We start from the raw sequence: 20,633 nt of genomic DNA on the forward strand, positions 1-20,633 counted from the left end.
GTTTGATCTAGTATACCTGTTCGGTGTCCCTTTTGTTCCCTTTCATCCCCTTTTTTTTCCCTTTCCCTATCCCTTCGGGGGGAGGTGGACCCCCTTTTACTGTGTATATAGCATATTAACTGTACATAACTGTAATTTACATAAATATAGATATATTTTTACATAAGCAGCTTGACTTTGGGTTCTTTAATTTTTATAGTTTCTTTTCCTTTAACCTAAGGGAAGAAAGGAGGGGGGAAGGGGGCTGCTGTCCTAACTTTCGGGCATTTGGCAGGGAGCCAGGTCCAAACTGTCACACTCGTACAGCAATAAGGAACTTACGGTTCAAATCTAACCAACATGATTCAAAACAAAGAGGTTTATGAACAGGACAGGACATATTCCTCTTATGCCTTTAAGAGTTTTGTGACCAGTATATTCCCACACAGGTGAATATCCTCAGTCTGAAAAGAAACCTGCATGACAGTAACTCTGAAAAGCCTAACGGGAGCACAATTCCTTTGTCATTTAGCTCTCCACTCCACAGGTTTATTCCCAAGGCTCCACTTCCCCCAGCAGAAGGTGTGAGAAGAGAGGGGTGCTTCTTATGATCAGTAATGTTATACTTGACTCAGAGACTGAAATTACAGTAAAGAAAGGAGAAAAATTATGTAGATTTGAGAAAATGACTAGATTAACACTGTAATGGAAACATCAAATCAAAACCAGAAGTAGCAGAAATGGACAGGCAGCTAACTTCTGGAGGCTCATTCATACCTGTCAGTTGATGGTGGACTGACAGCAGCTGCTGCCTCAGGTGGTTTTTCTTCTGGCTTCTCTTCTCGAGGGGCACTCACAGGTGCAGATTCACAGGCAGCCTCATCTGGTGCTGGTGGTGGAGGGACAGGGGCTGACACAGGGGCAGGGGCAGGAGCAGGGGCAGGAGCAGGGGCAGGAGCAGGGGCAGGGGCTGGCATGGGAGCTGCAGTTGTTGAGCCAACAGTGGAGGTGGCATTTGATTGTTGAGTCACTCCAGTTGCTGCTTTGGGCTACAGGAGGAAAACAGAGTTCACACACAGCACAAAACTCCCAAACCCCTGCTCTCTGAAGAAAACACACTGATTAGGTTCTGTTAAGACCATCTGTGTTTGATATTGCTGCCTCAACATCAAGGATAACATTAAAACATTGCAAGACATTAAATCTATAATGCAATTTAAACACAATTTCATTGTGTTTAAGTAAGCATCTGGGAGCTTCACTGAAGTACTTAGACACCTAAGCATTCACACTCTTAGTATAAAGTGAAATGCAAAGATAAGATCTAAATATTTATAGATCACAATACTCTAAATGTGAAAATAATCTTGTGTTTTACAAAAGCACATTCTAAAGAAGAAACCAAGAGTGCTGTCTGACAGGTGTAACAAGCATACCACTCAGGTTTGGAAAAAAGTGATAAAGAGAGAAATCACATTTCATTATGAATGCTGTTGATGGAAAATGAGATGGAGAACAAAAAATAATAAAAAAATCAAACTTTACCTACAAGTTTTAGTTATGCAGTCTTTACATTCAAAGCACTACAATAAATAACATTTAACATACTTCAGTTCTGTAGTGAGCAGCAAGGATACAGCAGAATCACGGACTACCAAATGCACAGCAACAAATTTAGAGCAGCTAAGTATGCAATTGTGATTCAATCTTCACATCTCTAATGGAAACCTGAATTTTGCTTGGATGCAGTATATTAATCCTATTATTCAGAAATTCAACTTTTGACAATATATGTAACTTCCAGATAAGGTATGGAAATACATTTTCAGAAACCATATCACTGTAGTCCCTTACCTATGAATATCCCTAAGGGCTGACAAAGTTGACCCAAGTCTCTGCCTTGCCAAGATAAAACAGCTTAAACAGAAGACTGTAAGGGTTAGAAACTGATAACTCACTTGAATATCATTGGTTCCTGTTTTTGCATAGTTATTATACTGTCTCTTTGTATTGGCTATCTAAATGTCCAATCACCACTCTCCCCACCAGCCCATATAAGCTGGGGGACATTTGAATAAACTCTCTTTCCTGCTGGCCTCCCTGCGTGCTGCGTGTTCTCTCCCTCCTGGCAAGGTCCCTCCGCTGCCTGTCCCCGCCACGAGGCGCAGGCAGCGGGGGGGAAGAGGTAATCTCAGCCCTGGAAACCCTCACACAGCGCCGGGAGAGACCCCCCAGAAGCTACTCAAACCACAACAGAAGACAACTACTTATTCAAGGTGCAACACTTTCAGACAATGCTTTCTTGAAGAAGAAAACATTTATTTCCTCCTTTTGTCTGAAAGGAGAGGTGAGGTTGAGAATGAACAGCTTCCAACATGACAGGCCCAACAAAAAAACATTTTAATAAGCACTCAAAGAAAAACACTGACAGTTGGAATACGAGTGGGTTTATTTTCTGCTAGATTCTGATACCCTCAACACAAAAATGTTTTGAGCATCAGACATGGTTGTGCCTACGTGACTAGCTATGCCTTATCCACAACAGAATCAGGAAAGGGAAACTGAGCTTAAGGACTTGTAAAAAGACTGTAAGACTGAAGAAATGCCCAAAACATGGGTCCTTTAGATCAGAAGGTACTGCGTTTAGCAGTTCCTCATGGAGGTCTGTGCTTAGAATCGTGGAATTGTTTAGGTTGAAAAAGACCTCTAAGATGACTAAATCTAACTGTTAACCCATCAGTGCTGAGCCTACCACTACACCATGTCCCCGAGTGCCACAGCCACACACTTTTTTGAACACTTCCAGGAATGGTAATTGCGCAACTTCCCTGGAGTCTTCTGCTATCAACAAAATGAAAACTAGACTCTGAAATCCATCTGCACCTATTTTCCTTTATTAATAAATACCTCTGAGACAAAACACAGCCTACAAAGCTGTTCGTTCAAGAAAACAGCAACAACAATTTCACTCAATAAACCAATAGCAGACAGAAGTAAAGGGCAGGCAAAACTCACATACATGTTTTCCTTTGTCAGAAGGAGGACCTCTAAATCCAAAATTAACTTCGTATCTCAAGACAGAGATGAAGCAAATTTTATTCAGATCACAAGGCTCTGGAATGCCTAGAAAAATCAATGGCTTGATTCCTGGAAGCAATCTGGCAACTGGTTCAGAGAAGAAATGCTTCAAATACATGTCACAGCCCTTCCCTATAAATTGCCATTGCAGTCTTTCAAAACTCACAGGTTTGTGGATTGGCATATGCATCCTGACTCTATTGGTTTATGCTGCTGAGCTTGACAAAAGAAACAGCCACAAGTTATGAAAAGCAACATGGCAAGACTGGAAGAGCTCCATACGGTGGATTTAGCAATAAACTACCTAGGTTCCCTTCTTATATAAGTGTAAAAATAATAGAGAGAAAGAATGAACAGTAAAACCAGTCATTTGGATTATTTTTCTTTGACATAAACATTCAGCACAGAACAGCAAAAACGATCAGCCTAAGCAAATTAGGTCTGTGAAGCAATATTTTTTATCTATTTGCAAAAACAGGTAAAGTTTTGTTGACCAAGACTTACACATGATCAAATTTCACCGGTTTTAACATGAGCACAGACAATCACTTAGCACAAGGGAAAATAAAATAAAATTAATGAAGTTTCCTATTAAAAAATAATGACTACTCACTTTTGTCACCATAACCACCACAAAGTTCTTCTCATCTATTTTGTATTCTTTAAGAGCAGTCTCATCATTAAGGATTTTACCTGGCAAATTAAACAGACAGAAATTAAGAAGTTACTTGGCAGATCAACCGATAATCTTGGGATTTCATCATAAAAACAACTCCAAAGCCCCCATGAACACATGTTTTATGCAGATTTATAAACATTAAATGGCCCTACAGAAAGTGTTTTGGCTATTAATCTTTGGCAGTGGAGCTGCAATTTTCCTCCTGTGACATCCACATTACTAGTAAGCTTGAAAGCTGTTACCATAAGTGTTGAAGATGCTTCCAAACATTGAAAATAGAAGTGTTAAATTCTGGTAAGATTTACTGGACCCTTAACACAGACAAAAGTAATGCAGAAGAAAGGCTTTAGCATATAAAAACTTTATTCAGTTATTGACTGAATAACTTATGCCACTTGAGTCACAGTAAGAAAATTCCTTTCTGCTTATCCTCTGTTTGGACTTCAGATAAGAACATTACCCACCTGCAATAAACAAATTTGTGACCTTGTAACTTTAACAATTTGCTCTTAAAAGAAGGTTAAAACATTAGAAAAAGCCAGAACCATTCCATAATTTGCTACCTTGCCAGAAGGATAAAAAAAGCCATCAGACAAATCCAGAAACATTTGTTATGCTACCACTTTTGATGTTTCACAGCAGAGGTGGTACTGTGACAAACCAGATTTGCATCATGTCTTCAACAACCCAGGAACACACTAAGCCATGTATTTTTTTGCCTTTTTTTTTTTTAGGATAAGTTGGTTTAGAGGCATTACCACAAATCAGAAAAGTGTTTCTGCAAGACATATAGCACCTACTTCTACTACAGAATTTTCAGGAAATATGTTACAATTTAAATTGATTCGTTTTCTGAACATGTGCCACAGCCCACTCCTCTGCTTCAGGAGGAAAATACACATTTTCACAACCTTTTTCAATGCTGGTGGAACACACCTCTTGGCTGTAACTACAGGAAACATCCTTATCCTGACGATTGCAAGGAAATCAAGCAATACATACAAATTATGGCACCCAGAACACAAAAGAGGTGGCGGCACTGTCCTACTCCTACTGGTTCCACCAGTTCTGCATGGTCAAACATGCAATGAAGTATTACATGTACTGGAGTCACAGCAACACCTGCAGCATCTGACTCACACACTAGACTGGTTTACTGACAAATTTCTGGTTTATAGGCATTTTGGGGAAGGCTTCCATAAATGTATGTGTGTGTATACATATAGATATCTATCTACCTATATGCCTATATGTATACATCTCTGTGTATATATTTTATATCTATATCAAATAAATAAATAAATATGTTGGCATCCTCAGGGTTTCTAGACTTTACCCTAATACAGAGGGCAAACAACAGATCTGCCTCTCTAGTCAGGTCTACTGGGGGTATCACTTCACTTTCCCAAACTAAAAAAGTTCTATAGCTCATTTTAACAAAAGTAAAAATCTCATAAATATACCCTTCTAACTCCTGTCCAAAGAAAAAAAAATACAACCAATCTTTGGATAGGCTTCTATTTTTCATCTTACTTTCTGAATTTCCTACTTGTGATGATTATACAATATTGCAAATACATTCTGGCTTTAGGAAACACTCATGTTATACAATCTTATGCAACCCTTGATTTTTGCTATTACAGAAACACAATATTAAGAGTGTTATACATGTTTCACAAAGCCTTCTGCCTTGTTCACATGTCTTGATTACACATGCAACTTCTGCCTCCATGTTCATGGTATGCATTCCCTTCACTGAAGTGTAAGGGAAAAGAAACTTGCTCAGAAACATAGGCCTGAGTACAAACAAAGAGAGACTCACAACTCTGTCATTACCCTCTCTCTGCTGTCATTAGTGACATTAGCTTATCAGAAATGGAAAAACAATGGTGGTTACAAAGAAGTACATTAAAGAAATGAAAAGAACAGCAAAGTTTCTTTTAAGCTTGGTTTTAGAGGAAAAAAACACTAGAGGGAGTACTGGAATAGAACTTAAGTTCCGATATGAAGTGAGAACAAAAAAATGTATTTCTATATAACTGCCAGAATGAATAACCCAGGTCAATTACAGCTCAAATAAAGTTAATTTCATGAGATTTTTTTCTGACATTAGTCTGCTTTTTCCTAGTAAATAAAATATGTTTCTAGTGACAGAGCTTAAGAGTATTGAAAGTACATTTTTACAGAGAGGATTTGGTGGTGGGTTTCTTTTGTTAATCCAAAAGAAATAATCTGATTATTAATTCTCTGAGGTATATACAGAAATGCTTCAGCTATATAATGGCCAGTCTTTGCGAACGAAGAACCGGGGAAGGTCTTTACACCTTCCAGCCTGCACATTGGATTTTTTAGGTGAGACACAGTGTGGGTGGAACTGAGCCCACCCTTTAATCCTGAGGTTCATCTGCCGGGGCCAAGCGAGCTTGGACGGTGGCAGTGAGGTCCTCAGGACGTAGATGGATTGCCTTACAGGGCTAACGAGCTCCATCTGCCCGCGGAGGGGCCCTGACCGGGAATCGAACTTGGGTCTTGGCAGTGACAGTGCCACGTCCTTAACCACTAGACCACCAGGGGCTCCCTCTTCAGCTATACACAGCATAAATTAAACAAAACGAAAGAATTAACCCAGAACAGGTGATTTGATCTGCTTAAATCCTGATTTCCTGTAACAAGTTATTTCTTCTTCACCTAGCTTACCCCCAAGACATCATGCTATGTGAGCAAAGATAACAGACACATATGTAATTAAGTCTGAAAAATTCAAATTCAAAATTAAGAGTGCCCTTTGACAATGAGCTTGCTTTCATCTGTGGGGTTTTTTAACTCATCTACATTTCAATTCTTACAACCTTTAGTAGACTTAACACTCTCATCAAAGTCAAAGAACAACATAAAATAACACAGATCCACATAAGGTATTTTCAGAATATCCATTACCTGCATAAATTAGTTTTTGGCCAGCTATTGGAAAGGCATCTTTTCCTCTTTCTGATTCAATCTTCTCTTTCAGTGCCTTTACCTAAAGCACAAAAACAGTCTTAATGAAAAAAAAAAAAGTTCACAATACAAACCTAATTCAGTATTCTTTAAGTTTTAAATACTAGAGTAGTTTAAGTCATATCTTGATTAAGTCAAGTATATCAATCTTTCAAGGATGTCACAGTAACCACTTGTAGAGCAATATGTTCCCTTGTCAAATGATCTCCTGTGTTTAATCAAATTAGCTACATAATTTCTCCATGAGAACTTTCTAGTATGAGTGTACAAGATGAAAAACAAATTGAAAAATTTGGGGGATAAAAATATTTTCATCTGCTGACCTATTTGCCCTGTTCTTTCTCTGCATTCAGGAGGTACATGGGCTACACAGCTGAAGGTTTTCATCATCTTAATATTCTTTTCTGGGAATGCTTTTCTTTTTGGTAAAATCACCATGACATTCAACCTTGAAGTCTCAATATGCAAAGAATTGTGCAAATTGCTCAGCTGCTCATCTTATATAAGCAGTTTCCAACTCTTCCCCCTCCACTGTAATTTCTGGAGCTTTTGCACAGCAGTTTTAAGCCTCCATATTTACTTGCTTACAGGTGCCACGGATGTATCAGCCACACTTTCCCAGCACCACATTCAGGAGCTCAAATGACACTGTTGTCATGTGTTAGAACACTTACTCTCCTGAAAGACTCCAGTGCTGTCCTGAGGAGATAAATGATGTTCTTGCAGAGGCATTCCTGCACTAACATATCTGAATTCATGTTTTTAGGCAAACTGCCTGTGTGCACAATCATTCTTCTTTCTTTCTTATGGACTCTCCAATATACATAAAACCAAGACAATCAATCTGTTATGAACTTCTTGCTTATTGCTACAAGCTAACGCCATCTTTTAAAGGGTTTTTTTCCCCTGAATATTCAAAAAACCTTAATAAAACATTGCAAAGATACAGAACACAACACATTCCTTCCCTCTGTGGGTACACCAAAACAGGAAACCAACTCTTCTTCCTCAACAGTTGAAGAAAGAATGCTTTTGGTATTAGTATCATACATGCCATCCCAGCACCTGCCAAATGCTCTGGAATCAGTCTCTGACCAGGCAATGGCTTTTCCATAGGAAAACTAAAAGCAGCTCACTCGTATCCCTAAGTCCCGAGGACAGTCAAACCATGAGTTGTTTCAATAATGATTTGCTGAAAGCATCATGATTCTTATGCACCTACTTTACAAAAGTCTGTCCTATCCCTGGATTTAAGTTTATTTTTAAAGTGTATTTCCTTGAAAACTAAAAATCTAATTCATTAATTCCTCCCCAATTACTAAGGATGGAAGTCACTCACCTTATGACTGAAGTTTCCTTAGGCCATGGATAAGCCATCAAGGAGTTTTTTCCTAAGCTTTCAACTCTTACATACTTCAGGCAATTCCAGTTAAATGTCCCACATGCCCAAGGGTAAATTAATCCCCTAAATCACGTTAAAAGCCCGTTATGTTTTCAAATGCCTAGTTTTTAACACTCTGCTTACCTACTCTTATGTTTATGCACTTGTATCCATCACTCAAAGATAATGTCTCAAAGCTACTTCTTAAATACCCAGTTACCATGTTTGTCATAGATCTGTAACAAATATAATGTGATAAACAGGAATAATCTATTTTCAGGAAGAAAATTAGGGCTTGTTTCATGTCCACTTCATCAATCAAGCTACTGGTTTCAAATTTCTACTTTGTTTGGAGTTCTACACCACACTACAGCCTTTTACCTATGGGGAACAAAACCAAGACCTGTTCTCTCAAACAATCTCTGAACAGCTAACTGTGGTAGTCTAGGTCAGGACACGCTAAATACACATGTTAATTACTATACAATAACTGGAGCCACAAGAAGGAGTTCAGATATTTACTGAAGTAAAATACTGACAGTAATTTTCCAACAATTCCATTTGCCTTTGCTGTCCACCTTGTGTGCAGTGCTTCCCCTTACTATGATGTGGTTGATATACTGCAAGTGACCTGGGGCACTGCCATCTTCCAAAACCTTCTGTGTAAGTCTGTGACAAATGACAGGACTATGCTTTCATCCCTTTTGGCAGGTGTGGCACTCCGCTCCAGACCTAGGCAAACCTCCATTTACACTATGGAGCCAAGGGAATTGAGAAAAGAAAGTGTTCCTTATGACAGTGGCTGAACAAGCAGCAGTATTCACATAATCACGGGATAGTTTGGGTTGGAAGATCCCCCAGTCCAACCCCCATGCAGTGAGCAGGGATATCTTCAAGTAGATCAGCTTGACCCAAGCCCCATCCAACTTGGCCTTGAACACTTCCAGGGATGGGGCATCCACAGCTACTCCAGTGTTACACCATCCTCACTGTACAAAATTTCTTCCTCATACCTAGTCTAAATCTCCCCTCTTTTTGTTTAAAACTATTATCCCCCGCCCCATCGTAACAGGCGTGCTCAAAAGTCTGTTCCCATCTTTCTTATATCATAGAACACAGAACATTTTGAGTTGGAAGAGATCCTGGAGCCTAACTCTTATGTGAATGGCCTGTAAGCCCCCTTTAGGTACAGGAAGGTGTTCCAAGGTCTTCCCAAAGTCTTTCTTTCTCCAGGTTGAACAACACCAGTTCTCTCAGCCTGCCTCCATAGGACAGGTGCTCTAGCACTCTGAACTTTTTTGTGGCCTCCTCTGGACCAGCTCTAGCATGTCCTTCATGTGCTGAGGACCATCAAGAGCACGAACCCTCAGCTTCCACAGGATTACACTTGGGAAAACTAACTCAGCATCCACAAGCAGACTCAGCCTCGTGGACAACCTGTATGTCTGATACAGTAGTCTGAAACATCTTCATTAAGATTTAAAACCAGAGATGCTCCATTTTCAATGCGAAATAAATAAAAAAAAAAGCAGCCCTCAGAGTGCTCTTCAGAAAGACAGCTGCCTCTTCTAGCTGCTGGTGTTGGTACAGTGAGCTGCTGAAAAAAGCAACATCCTAAACTCTGCCACTAGCAAATTGAGTGGCTGAGATTCTAGACCTCAGCACAGCCATTGGTTCACAGTTATTAAGTGAAAATTAACTTCGGGAAAGCACACCCAGCACACTGATCTGTCAAACTGAGAAAGCAGTTTAAAATCTACAGTCAACTTCTGCATCCACAGATTATGATGTATTTTTGCCATAAATACAGATCCAAAAAAAAATCCTTCAGGCTACCTAGCCTTATTCAACCTGATCAGAGTTCAAAATGTATTTCAGTCCTCACTGAATCCCATTATATTTCTGCCCCAATAAATTTCACAGCATATCAAAGGGAGCCTGTACTTTATGACAGTACCTTTAAGAATGAGCATCAATTCATCTACAAACACTAACTCTGAAGACTCAGGAACAGCACACTTACAAGACAAGGTGATCTTCCTCTGTCATCTGTGAATTTAGATGCAAAACTCTCCCTGCTATTCAGAGACTGAACTCCATGTCCTGAAGAATATATGCCATGTAATTAAAAGTTAAAGCTGACCAACTCCTACCTGAAAAACTGAGGTCCTCCAAAGAAATAACAGTTCTGAACTACATCCCAGTTAGGCATTCTAAAAATGTGCTTCACAAAATCACCAGTGCTAAGTTGCCCAGTAGTTCCCTGCAGTTAATTTTCTCCAGCTAAGCTACGGTTCCATTTAGACAAGCAGTTCCCTTTGAGCAAACACCCTTGCTTGAATGAACACCAGTGTTCGTTTCTCCTACTTTATACGTATGCTTACACAAAAGAGGTAAAAATAATCAGTTTATTCAAAGACACATTTCAGAAATCCTAATGAAAAAGTCAACAGTATACTTCCCTCAATTTTAATTTATGTTTTACACAGGCAAGATAAACTGCTGCATTCCTCAAGATCTACAGAGAAACTGAATACAAAACTGAAAAGGATCTCTTCTGACATCAAGCCACAAATTAACCTTCCACACCACAAGCTTCATCAGGAATCTGATCCACCTGAAGACCAGTAAGATTGTTTGCTACACAAGGCTGCTACAAAGTTTATTCTGATGTTGGAAGACCGTTCCTAATTTCCAGACCAAATTAATTCATATACTACTCATACTAATTTGTTCCTTGGCTGATGTTACAACAGGTATGAAAAGCGTTCCCACCTCCCATGGCGCTTACCAGCGTAAAACATTTATGCAACACTACCAAAACTTGCGAGCTAAGCTACGCAAGAGCCCTTTAGCTCCCTTTCATGTGAGAGTCCCAGTTTTCCACAGGCTCCAGGCACCTCTTTTTTTTCCACCTGCTCTGGTGGAAATTCCTTTCCCTTGGGAACAGATGGGTAGCACACACATAGTAGAGTAATATGGCTACAGGATCTGTGATCTTCAGGGCTTCACCTTTTAGCAAACCTGACTCAATTAGACTATGCTGCTCATTTGAAAGCCATTTCCAAAAGTCTGACCCCCAATCAGGCAGCCAGGCATAACATTAAACTCTTGTTTTCTTCAGTTCCATCACGCTTCTATTGATTTGTACTCAAATTCTTATCCAGTGAATAAAAGGACTATGTAGAGATGGATCCCAAGACCAACTCTGGAGGACCTCCTCTATCAACCTACCTACAATGAAATGTTTCTCTTTACAAAGAAACAGGGTTTTTTAATCTACCTTATAATCCTCTGCCATTCTTAATCTTTTTCTGTAACAGACTAACAGGTTTCTCCCAAACTGTGGGGAAAGTCATGGTTAGACAAGGACAAAAAGCTTTTGGTTCAAAAGGTTTTGCTCTCCCCCTCCTCCCTAAGGGAGGATACAACAGTTCGAACACTTTTTTGTAGAATTTAGACTTAATATTCCTGAGTTCTTCCCTCCCACTGCCCTTGTGAACACATTTACCACACCTTATACTATCATATAGACACTGCTCTAAGTCAGGTGAGAACAATGCAGCTGTGTCAGACAATAAACCAGCTAATGAAACAAAAAACTGACCAGTGCAACAGGTTTTACTACCCTTAATCAAACTACATGATCAGCAACTGATTAACAACAAATGTTGTGCCTACTACTGAAACATCCAGAGGATAAGAAACAACTCAGCTCACCAGTCAATTCTCTACAGTACTTTTACTGGTAAGAACACATTTGGTTCCAGCTACTTCCTTCTACAAATTATAAAAGCAGATTTTTCTGGCACAAACCTACATTTAGTGTTCCCTTGTATTACCTTTCTAAACAGGACACTCATATTTTGTCAGGGACCATATTGGTGGCTGCATGAACAGATTACTGCTGTACTTCAGGTCCCAAAGATATAACAGATAATTGGGAAGAGTCTTGTGAAGCTAGTCAGATTTATGAGCTTATTATTAAGTGCCTGGAAAAAGTCCCCAATTGTACTCAACTAAACAAGGCATTTTAAATTATTCTAACATTTAAAAACAGCCTCACAGGCAGGATAAAGCATTCATTCACTTCTGTATTTACTAATTGTATTTACTGTGCTAGAGTTTGTATACAAAGAAGCAGCATTGTCTGGAATAGTCTGGAACTGGTAAGGCAAAAATCTAAATTTAGCTCTGACATTTTACTTTCTAGGCAATTACTTCTGTGTGTCTAATTTCCAAAAATTGAGCTCATCTAAATCCAGGTGAAATCCATAAATCTAGCAGTTGCTGTTATACACCACAAGAGATCAACAAAATTTCTGATCTCAGAACTAGCCTCCACACACTTCCACTCTGTGTTTCCAAACGATCTAAGCCCTGCCTAAAAGAGCTGTGCACATGCAGCCTTGTACTAATACAGGAACACAACGATTTCAACATAAAGCAGAGCTTTCAGCTATTTGAAGCTCCAAGAAAAGCAGAAAGATGTGGCTATAGACAGCTCTGCCTATGAACCCACAAAGGCTTGTTTTAAGGAAAAATCTGACATTCTCTGAGTAGGGGAGTCTTGCCTGGTCACAATGATTGGCATGAACAACCCTTCTGCACCTTTAGGCAGCCAATTTCTACAACACAAACTGATTTACAAATGTAAAAGCAACACAGTGGTTTGAGTATGAAGATAACTGACAACATTTCAAGTAACTATGAAAAGACACTTCTTAAAAAAGCCTTTTTCATTATTGCATACTGGCAAACTAGTTGGAGAGATATCTCTGACACAAAAACGCGGGGAATGACAAAGACAGGAAGAACTAGCCAGCCTACAGACAACACTCTGGCTGGGTGTGCTCATGGCAGTGGCAAGTCCTTTCCTCTCCTTTTCCTGTTCTTTTGGTGCTCCCTGCAGGGCAGGATGCAGAGGACAGCAACCTGAGTCCCTTACAGGTACTACGTAAGGCATGCTGCACGTCCCCATGTCCTGTAAAATAAAGAGTGATTTGTTTCAGTGAATACACTCCATCCAAGGGAGCTGTGACCAAAGACACAAACCTCTGTGGGAGAAGACATTGTCAGCCACATCCTTCAGCTCTCTAAGTTTACACCACCCTATTTTACACCTGTAGATACTCACTCAGGAAAGTATTTTCCTGTGTTTTAGGAATTCAATGAAAATATTTTCAAAGGGTTTGTTGGTAAACATGGCTCTGTATTTACAAGGGCAGCAATGAGGCTAGTCATTAGCTGAATCATCTGCTCCTCCATTCTTTTTAATCAACAGGTACTCTCAATTTTCTCAAAGTTTCAAAGGGAACACCTTCCAGCTAACACCTGTTATCCATATCAAGGACGCATATTCCCGCTTTCCAATCATACCTGCAAAGTAGATTTTAAATATAAGACACAAGTATGTACAGAACTATCCTTAAGTGTGTGCAACCTATATATTTAAATTCTCAGTCTTTTGGCCACTTTGGGAATGGTGTCTCAAAGTTTGGATTGTTGAGCACATAATACTGAAAAATTATTGTAAGTACAAAGCGAAGTTATCATTGCTGACAGCAAAACTGGATAAGAACATTATAAATAAAACAGCTGTAAAATTACGGGCAGAGCCAATGCAATGAAAAATGGGTAACTGTAAAAACATATTCCACTATGTAAAAATAATTTAGTTGTTTTAAGTAACTTATCCTATCTTATCCGTTCCTTTATTACATTTTAAAGAAATAAGTGTCATCCTCCCAAAGTTCTTTGGAAATTATATTAGAACACTTTCTAGAATTTAAAGAAAATATTCCTGAGAATGTGAAAGCCTAGTCTTCCTCAGCGAAGAATCAGAACAACTTCCCTTGCTTGAGAATTCTAACTCTAGCCACAAAGCAGGCAAAAGGATTATCTACCAAAGCAAAGCAGTAGCAAAACATTACCCCAGAGTGTTTATTAAATAAACATGAATTATCAGAGAACACAACTCTCATTAGTACTACAAAGTATGAAAATAATGGGAGAAAAAGGAAATGCTCTGTGATATTCCTGCTCTGGTAATCTCTGAAATTATGATTTTGCAGAGTCATGTATCGAGCCTCAAGCAGCAATTACAAACCCTCCAAATTCACACCTCCTCTGACTGTGCAAGTATAAACACTCATCAATAAAATCCTGAAGAGATGCAAGAGCAACATAACAATACTCTAAAAGAGCAAAAAATATACACTCTAAAATCAAGGAATACTTAGAGAAAAATACCAGGACTTGAAACAGAATGACATCTTTAACCCAAAAGGGTATTTCTGGATTTTGAACAGGAACCAGGAGAGCACTTTCCTCTAACCACTAAAAATGATAAACCCTTAGGAAAATATACAAACAGTTCTCTTATCCACAACTGCTGCTGGACTGACCTGCCTTGAGACATGTAGGAAGGACATACTAGGAATAGGTTCATACTTCTTCATATGTTACAAGCCTTAAAGTCAGCTCTGATTATTTCACCCAGCAACAGTCTCCAATTCTTGCAGAACTGCTTTATAAATTTAATTTTTCTGACAAATACAACAGACCACATATTCAGCAAAACTGAAATTACCAAAATTAAATCCATTAAGTATGTATCTTCTTCTGTCATATAAAAGAAAAATGAGGTAAATGCACTACTACTACTACTACTACTTAAGATTTTTTCGCTTACGTACTAAATAGGGTTAACGCTTATTATTCTGCTGGACCAGGAGGGATTTTTTCAACAGAAGGCCACAGTTATGATTGGTATCTTTTACAAGAACCCACTATTTCTTTTCATGCGTCTTCCTATCCTAACAGAACAAGAACTGATGCAAAGTATGCCTTAAAATTACACAGACTTTTAATACTTATCTCCTTTTTTTACTATATGTTTTAGTACAGGTCTCAATATAAAGAACAGATACAAACAGATGGAACTTAATAAAATTGTATGGGTTCATGAATAGTATTCTCTTTTGTATTCCACTCCTTCAGACTACAGTTTGCATTAATTAATAAATTTATGACTGCACTCTCTAAAGAGAATTAAAGCATTTGTCCTTTTACCCTCCATACACTTATTAGGTACCTACCTCCCTCATATGTACCACTTCATTGCTGTTACAAAGCCAAAATATTTTTTATACTCCCTACAAACCAGAAAATAGACATTCTTAGCTATTGCACTGCCTTTTGAAAAATGAAAGTAGTATATCTTTTTCCTTGCAGTATACCATTTTATCTGGAGGAAAATGAAGCATTTGCCAAACCCTGAAAAACGAATGCATTTGCAAAACTTCCTCCTTATTACATACCCTTTGGATCATGCCCCATTTCTGCTGGAACACACTCCCCACACATTTAAGAGAACTTCAGGTAGTGTCCAGCCTAAATTTCTAAAGACCAGGAGCTTCTAGCACTGAAGATTCAAAAATCCCCATAAACAGGTTTAACAATAAAGCATAAATATATTATGGATACACCAGGACAGAGAGAAGCTCAAATTCCCACAGTTTAATGTTCTGCTGACACCGTGTTAAACAAGCTGGCTTCTCCCGGGTGTTCAAACACTGTGGTGGAACAGTGAAATGTGAAAGCCCATATTATGTGACCCAGAGACTGTGGTCAAAAGACTCCTGACACTCCGAATGTTCCTTGCACACTGCATTTTGACAAACAGGTTTTTAGGTTAATGGTGCGAGGGAGCTGAAAATTAAACAGGACAGACTTACTTTTGCCTGGCATTTCACTTCTAGAGGAAGCTAATAGAGTTTGTTGAGATTTTTTTTTTTTTAAATCCTGCTTTACATTTACATAGTGATAATTACAACAGAGTTGCTACATTTAGAAGCCTACAAGGTCACCACTGTCACCTCAGACAAGGGATGTGGGTACACAGGCTTGCATCTGTATCAGGCAGGGCTTATTACTTGCTGTTAACATAATGCTCAACTTATTTGTCACAGACATCCAACAAACAGAAGCAGCAGCTTGTGCAGATAGATACACACTTTCATTTATCCTGGTTGAGTCTGAATGCCCAGGACCTGAATGAACACCAGAATGACCACCACAGGTAGATCCACCCTTCTACAGAGCCCGAGTGCAACACTGGCCCCCACAAAACTTAACAAAAACAGCCATGCCTGGAAAAATCTGTCCATTTGATGACAAGCCTTCCCCAGTAACAGGGTCTAAGACTAAAACTTTTCAACTTTTTTAGTCAATCCTAATATTTGACAGTCTTCACCCAGCAGACTGGCAAGCAGGATGGCTTTAAATCTAGTTTTTGTTCAGTCAAACTACTCAGCTGGCCATTACTTTAAAACACAACTAAACTAAAATTTCAGTCACATCACTGAAGGCAAATTTAAAATTCAACTGTCTGATTTAATAGAGGAAAAAGATCAGTTTATTGTGAAAAAGTCATTAAAAGGCTAACTAATTATTAGAAGGTGTGCTGCTTCAAATTCTCACTGGAAAGTTTGTTTAAATATTCCTTATTCATGACAACTCTCAGTTACAAGCATAAACTCTTGTTACAATGCTACATTTCACAGTAACATCAAGTCTTTTCAGACTAATGTGGCATTGAGAATAAGGGGAGAAATTGCTAGTAAACAGAAATCAGTTTTAGAGAAGCAACAGGTTTCCTCCGCCTATTACAACTACACGATTTTGGCCTTGTCACAGTAAAGGGCACAGCTCCAAGTAAACAAGCCTACCTCTGTGTGAGAAATATACACATGGTCCAGTGACTAAAAGTAATGTCTCCCAAACTCCACAACACATTTGTCTCAAGATGTTATAAAATTAATCTAAGAAGCCAGTGCACTTAGCTAAAATTGGTATTTTCCAAAAATGAGACTGAGAACTTCCAAGCACATACTTTCAAAACACTAGCTTAACACATTTCAAAGCATTTTCCAATTTTAAGATTCAGTTTCCAGATGAAGGCTCAAAAGTGTTCTTTTCTTTACTAAGTTCTATGCTTTGTAACAAAATACTTTCAACAATAACTGCTTTATAATTTTCTAGAAAAGTATGTCAAGGAAACTTAAACACATGTTTTCAACCATACAGGTAATATCAAGTCTTCATCCTGCCCTTTTTAAAACAAAGTTCTCCTCAAATCCTACCCATATTTCCCTCTATCTTAACACGCATTACTGGCCAAAACCTGAAGTATTATGCTCATGAGAATCATTCTTATTCTGAGCTCCTGTAACATCTTCATTTGTAAATAGAGGGTGCAATGTCATTTCCCACAATCCAACTTCTAGCCATTGCATTCTGCTGCCTCATAAACTGGTGAGGGCTTTGACTGGCAACATTCCTCTCCCTGAATTTACCTCCCAGGACATCACTGAATACAGGGAGCAGGAGAAAAGATGAAGAGTCCTTCCTCTCATAACAGGAAGGACAGATGTTTTAAATATTTGAAGGTTTCTAGCACATGCTTCTCCTAGACATTTGGCACATCCCTCGGCCACACTGCTCATACGAATGAGTTTACTTAGCCTAACTTTAACAGTCATCCTTTATTTTTTTATTAAGATGGGAGGGGAAGAGGGTAAACAGACTTTATAAATGCAGATAGAAAGTTCCATAGTTTCCAGAGCTTCAGTGCCCACCTCTCACATGAAAGGTTGCTGCAGGCAACTCTTCAGCTGCCAGCCTCCCCAAATTTTTCAAACCAAGGCCACAACACTGTTGGCTCATGTTGGTGCTCAGAGCAAACATCCTTGCTGAGGCAACTGACAAGGCAACTTCCAACCCTGCCAACTCACTTATAGGCCCATCCTCTTACCACAGAATGCTGCATTTCCCTGAGGATTTTTCAGCAGATGCCTGTGGACCAGCAGAAAACATTCACCTGAGAGCACAACACATCTCTTCCCCGCTGTGCCCGCTCGCAGCATCGTGAGACACACAGTGACACACAGTCACTGCAAACACAGCACAACACATCCCAACATACCCCAACACCTCCGCAGGAGGCTCCACCGAGGTCAACAGAGTCTCCCGCGCACCCCCTCACCTCCCAATTAACTTGCAGAGTAATCACTGCAGCTCACCTGCGAGACAAAACAAACCCTCCCCGCACTCACCCACTTGCACCAGGCACAGCACACACATGTGATGCACCTGGGAATAAACACGTGCTCGTCTCCTGCACATACGTTCCTGTGCCACAAGAAAAGCCCCACAGCTCTCCCAGCACCTCCTTTCCTGGCGGGAATCCATGGGAAGAACCACCACGTTTTCCTTCTGCTGTACCGCCCTCCCCTACCCGAGCACTCCCAGTATAAACCATCTGTGCCCATTACATGCTAATCCATGTGTGTGGGCACCTCGATTCCCGAAAGGGAAAACTTTCGCTACCTATACTGCTCCCCTCCTCCCCGGTCTACGTGAGTTTATTTATTCCCTCTCCCACCTCCTGGGCTATCCCTCCTCCCACCTCCGGGGCGTTCTCCTCCAAAACAAGGGGTAAAGTCCTTCAGCCGTGGGGTTTGGCTGAGGCAGCCCCTTTCCTTGGGCGATGGGAAGTCACCCTCACCCAGCCGCATCCCGAGGGAAAGGGGATCCCGCATCACCCCGTGCTGCACTCACTCCTCCCTCCCTCCCTCCCCCCCCCCCCCCCCCCCCCCCCCCCCCCCCCCCCCCCCCCCCCAACCTTCCTCAACCCCCCAAAATCCTCCACGGCACCACTCTCGCGGTTTCATCCTGTCCCTGATACCCCACCATCTCCACCGGAGGGGTCCATTCCCCTCTTTTCCCCCCTGGGGCGAAGGGACGGATCCCCGCACCCCTCCCCTCCGCCGCGTCCCGGGGCGGGGTGGAGGGAGCCCGGGAATGTCCGCACCGTCTCCTCGGGGTCGATGTCGATGCGGAAAGTTTGCTGTTGGAGGGTCTTCAGCGTGATCTGCATGGCGGCGGGCAATGTCCGTGCTCCGAATCCCGCGTCCCTTCCCTTGGAAGAGGCCGGGAAGGGGAGGAGAAAAAGAGGAGAAGGAGGTGGTGCCGGCGGGAGGGTGGTACGCGCACGCGCCCGTTGGGGCCCTCGCAATGGCGCAGGCGCTGGTGGCGTATGAGGGTGGGATGAGCTGGGGGCGGTGCATAAATATACACAGAAACATGGGAATGGAAACGTAGAGGGTCACGAACCTGAAGATATCTGCGGGCATCGAGTCCAACCGATGACCGAACGCTGCCGTGTCAACCAGACCTTGGCGCTGGGCGCTGCGTTCTGTGTTTCCCTAAATACCTCCAGGGACGGTGACTCCACCACCTCCCTGGGCCGCCCCTCTCAGTGTCTAATAACCTGTAGAGAAATTCCTTGTAACGACCAATCTAAGCCTGCCCTGGTGCAGTTTGAGGCCTCTCATCCTGTCTCTTGCTCCCTGGGAGCAGAGCCCCCCCCCCCCCTCCCAGCTCCACCCTCTTGTCAGGGAGGTGCGGGGAGAGAGAAGGTCGCCCCGAGCTCCCTTTTCTCCAGGCTGTGTCCCCGACAGCCCCCTAGCTCCTTCAGGTGCTCCTCGTGCTCCAGACCCTTCCCCAGTTCTGTTCCTTTCTCTGGACTCACTCCAGCACCAGAATGTCCTTGAAATAAGAGGCCCAGACATATAGTGCTGATAAGTTGATTATCACTTGTTACGCAAGCATATTAATATACATTCATGTTTATAGCACCTCAGGTCTGCCAGTGCTGGTTTCATAGAATCATAGAACATTAGGAGGTTGGAAGGGACCTTAAAGATCATCTATTCCCAACCTTCCCCTGCCATGGGCAGGGACACTTTTCACTAGACCAGTTTCTCAAGGTCTTTTCCAACCTGGCCTTGAGCACTGCCAGGGCTGAGGCATCCAAAACATACTTGGGCAACCTGTTCCAGTGTCTCACTACCCTCACAGTACAGAATTTATTCCTTATATCTAACTTGAATTTCCCCTCTTTCAATTTGTACTCGTTGCTCACTATCCTATCACTACAGATCCTGAAAAAAAGTTCCTCTCTGGCTTCCTAGTGGCTCCTTCAGGTACTGGGAGGCTGCTATGAGGTGTCCCTGGAACCTTCTCTTTTCCAGGCTGAACAGCTCCAACTTTTGCAGCCTATCTTCACAGTAAAAGCGGTCCAGCCCTCTTATCAAATCTGTGGCCCTTCTCTGGGCTTGCTCCAACAGCTCCATGTCCTTCCTATGTTGGGGACAGCAGAACTGGATGCAGCACTCCAGGTGAGGTCTCATAACAGCAGAGAAGATGGGGAGAATCACCTACCTTGACATGCTGGCCACAGTCTTTTGGATGCAGCCCAGGATTCATTTGACTTTCTAGGCTGTGAGTGCACACTGCCCAGTCATGGTAAGCTTAGTAGTTTAGTCTTTCAGTAGTTAGTGTGTGCTTTTGATGGGTTATTAAACTCTGTTTGCCCTGGTGCTTCTTAGGCAGTGGGGGGAAAGTGCTGCTACAAATAAACTTTAAAGCTGAGCAGGCTATGCTGGTAAAAAA

The 20,633-nt window shown here is 41.1% G+C and overlaps 1 protein-coding gene across 2 annotated transcripts in view; it reads right to left on the minus strand.

Annotated features, from left to right (window-relative positions):
• The window catches only part of RAD23B (RAD23 homolog B, nucleotide excision repair protein), a 44,205-nt gene extending 25,075 nt beyond the window's left edge, over positions 1-19,130 (minus strand). Inside the window, exons 1-4 of one of the 2 annotated variants that reach the window (XM_027882972.1) lie at positions 18,991-19,130; positions 6,674-6,755; positions 3,671-3,750; positions 757-1,028 (exon numbers count right to left, since the gene is read on the minus strand). In XM_027882972.1, the coding sequence (XP_027738773.1) occupies positions 757-1,028; positions 3,671-3,750; positions 6,674-6,755; positions 18,991-19,056 (500 nt within the window). In that variant the 5' untranslated portion in view covers positions 19,057-19,130. Of the gene's footprint in view, positions 1-756; positions 1,029-3,670; positions 3,751-6,673; positions 6,756-7,321; positions 7,395-18,990 lie in introns of those variants that run through there. The other variant, XM_027882974.1, reaches the window with a different exon arrangement.
• Positions 19,131-20,633: the final 1,503 nt, after the last annotated feature.

Source organism: Empidonax traillii, unplaced genomic scaffold, assembly GCF_003031625.1.
Source record: "Empidonax traillii isolate 1590-97213 ecotype Southwest subspecies unplaced genomic scaffold, ASM303162v1 scaffold116:size1738432, whole genome shotgun sequence".
Lineage (NCBI taxonomy): Eukaryota > Metazoa > Chordata > Aves > Passeriformes > Tyrannidae > Empidonax > Empidonax traillii.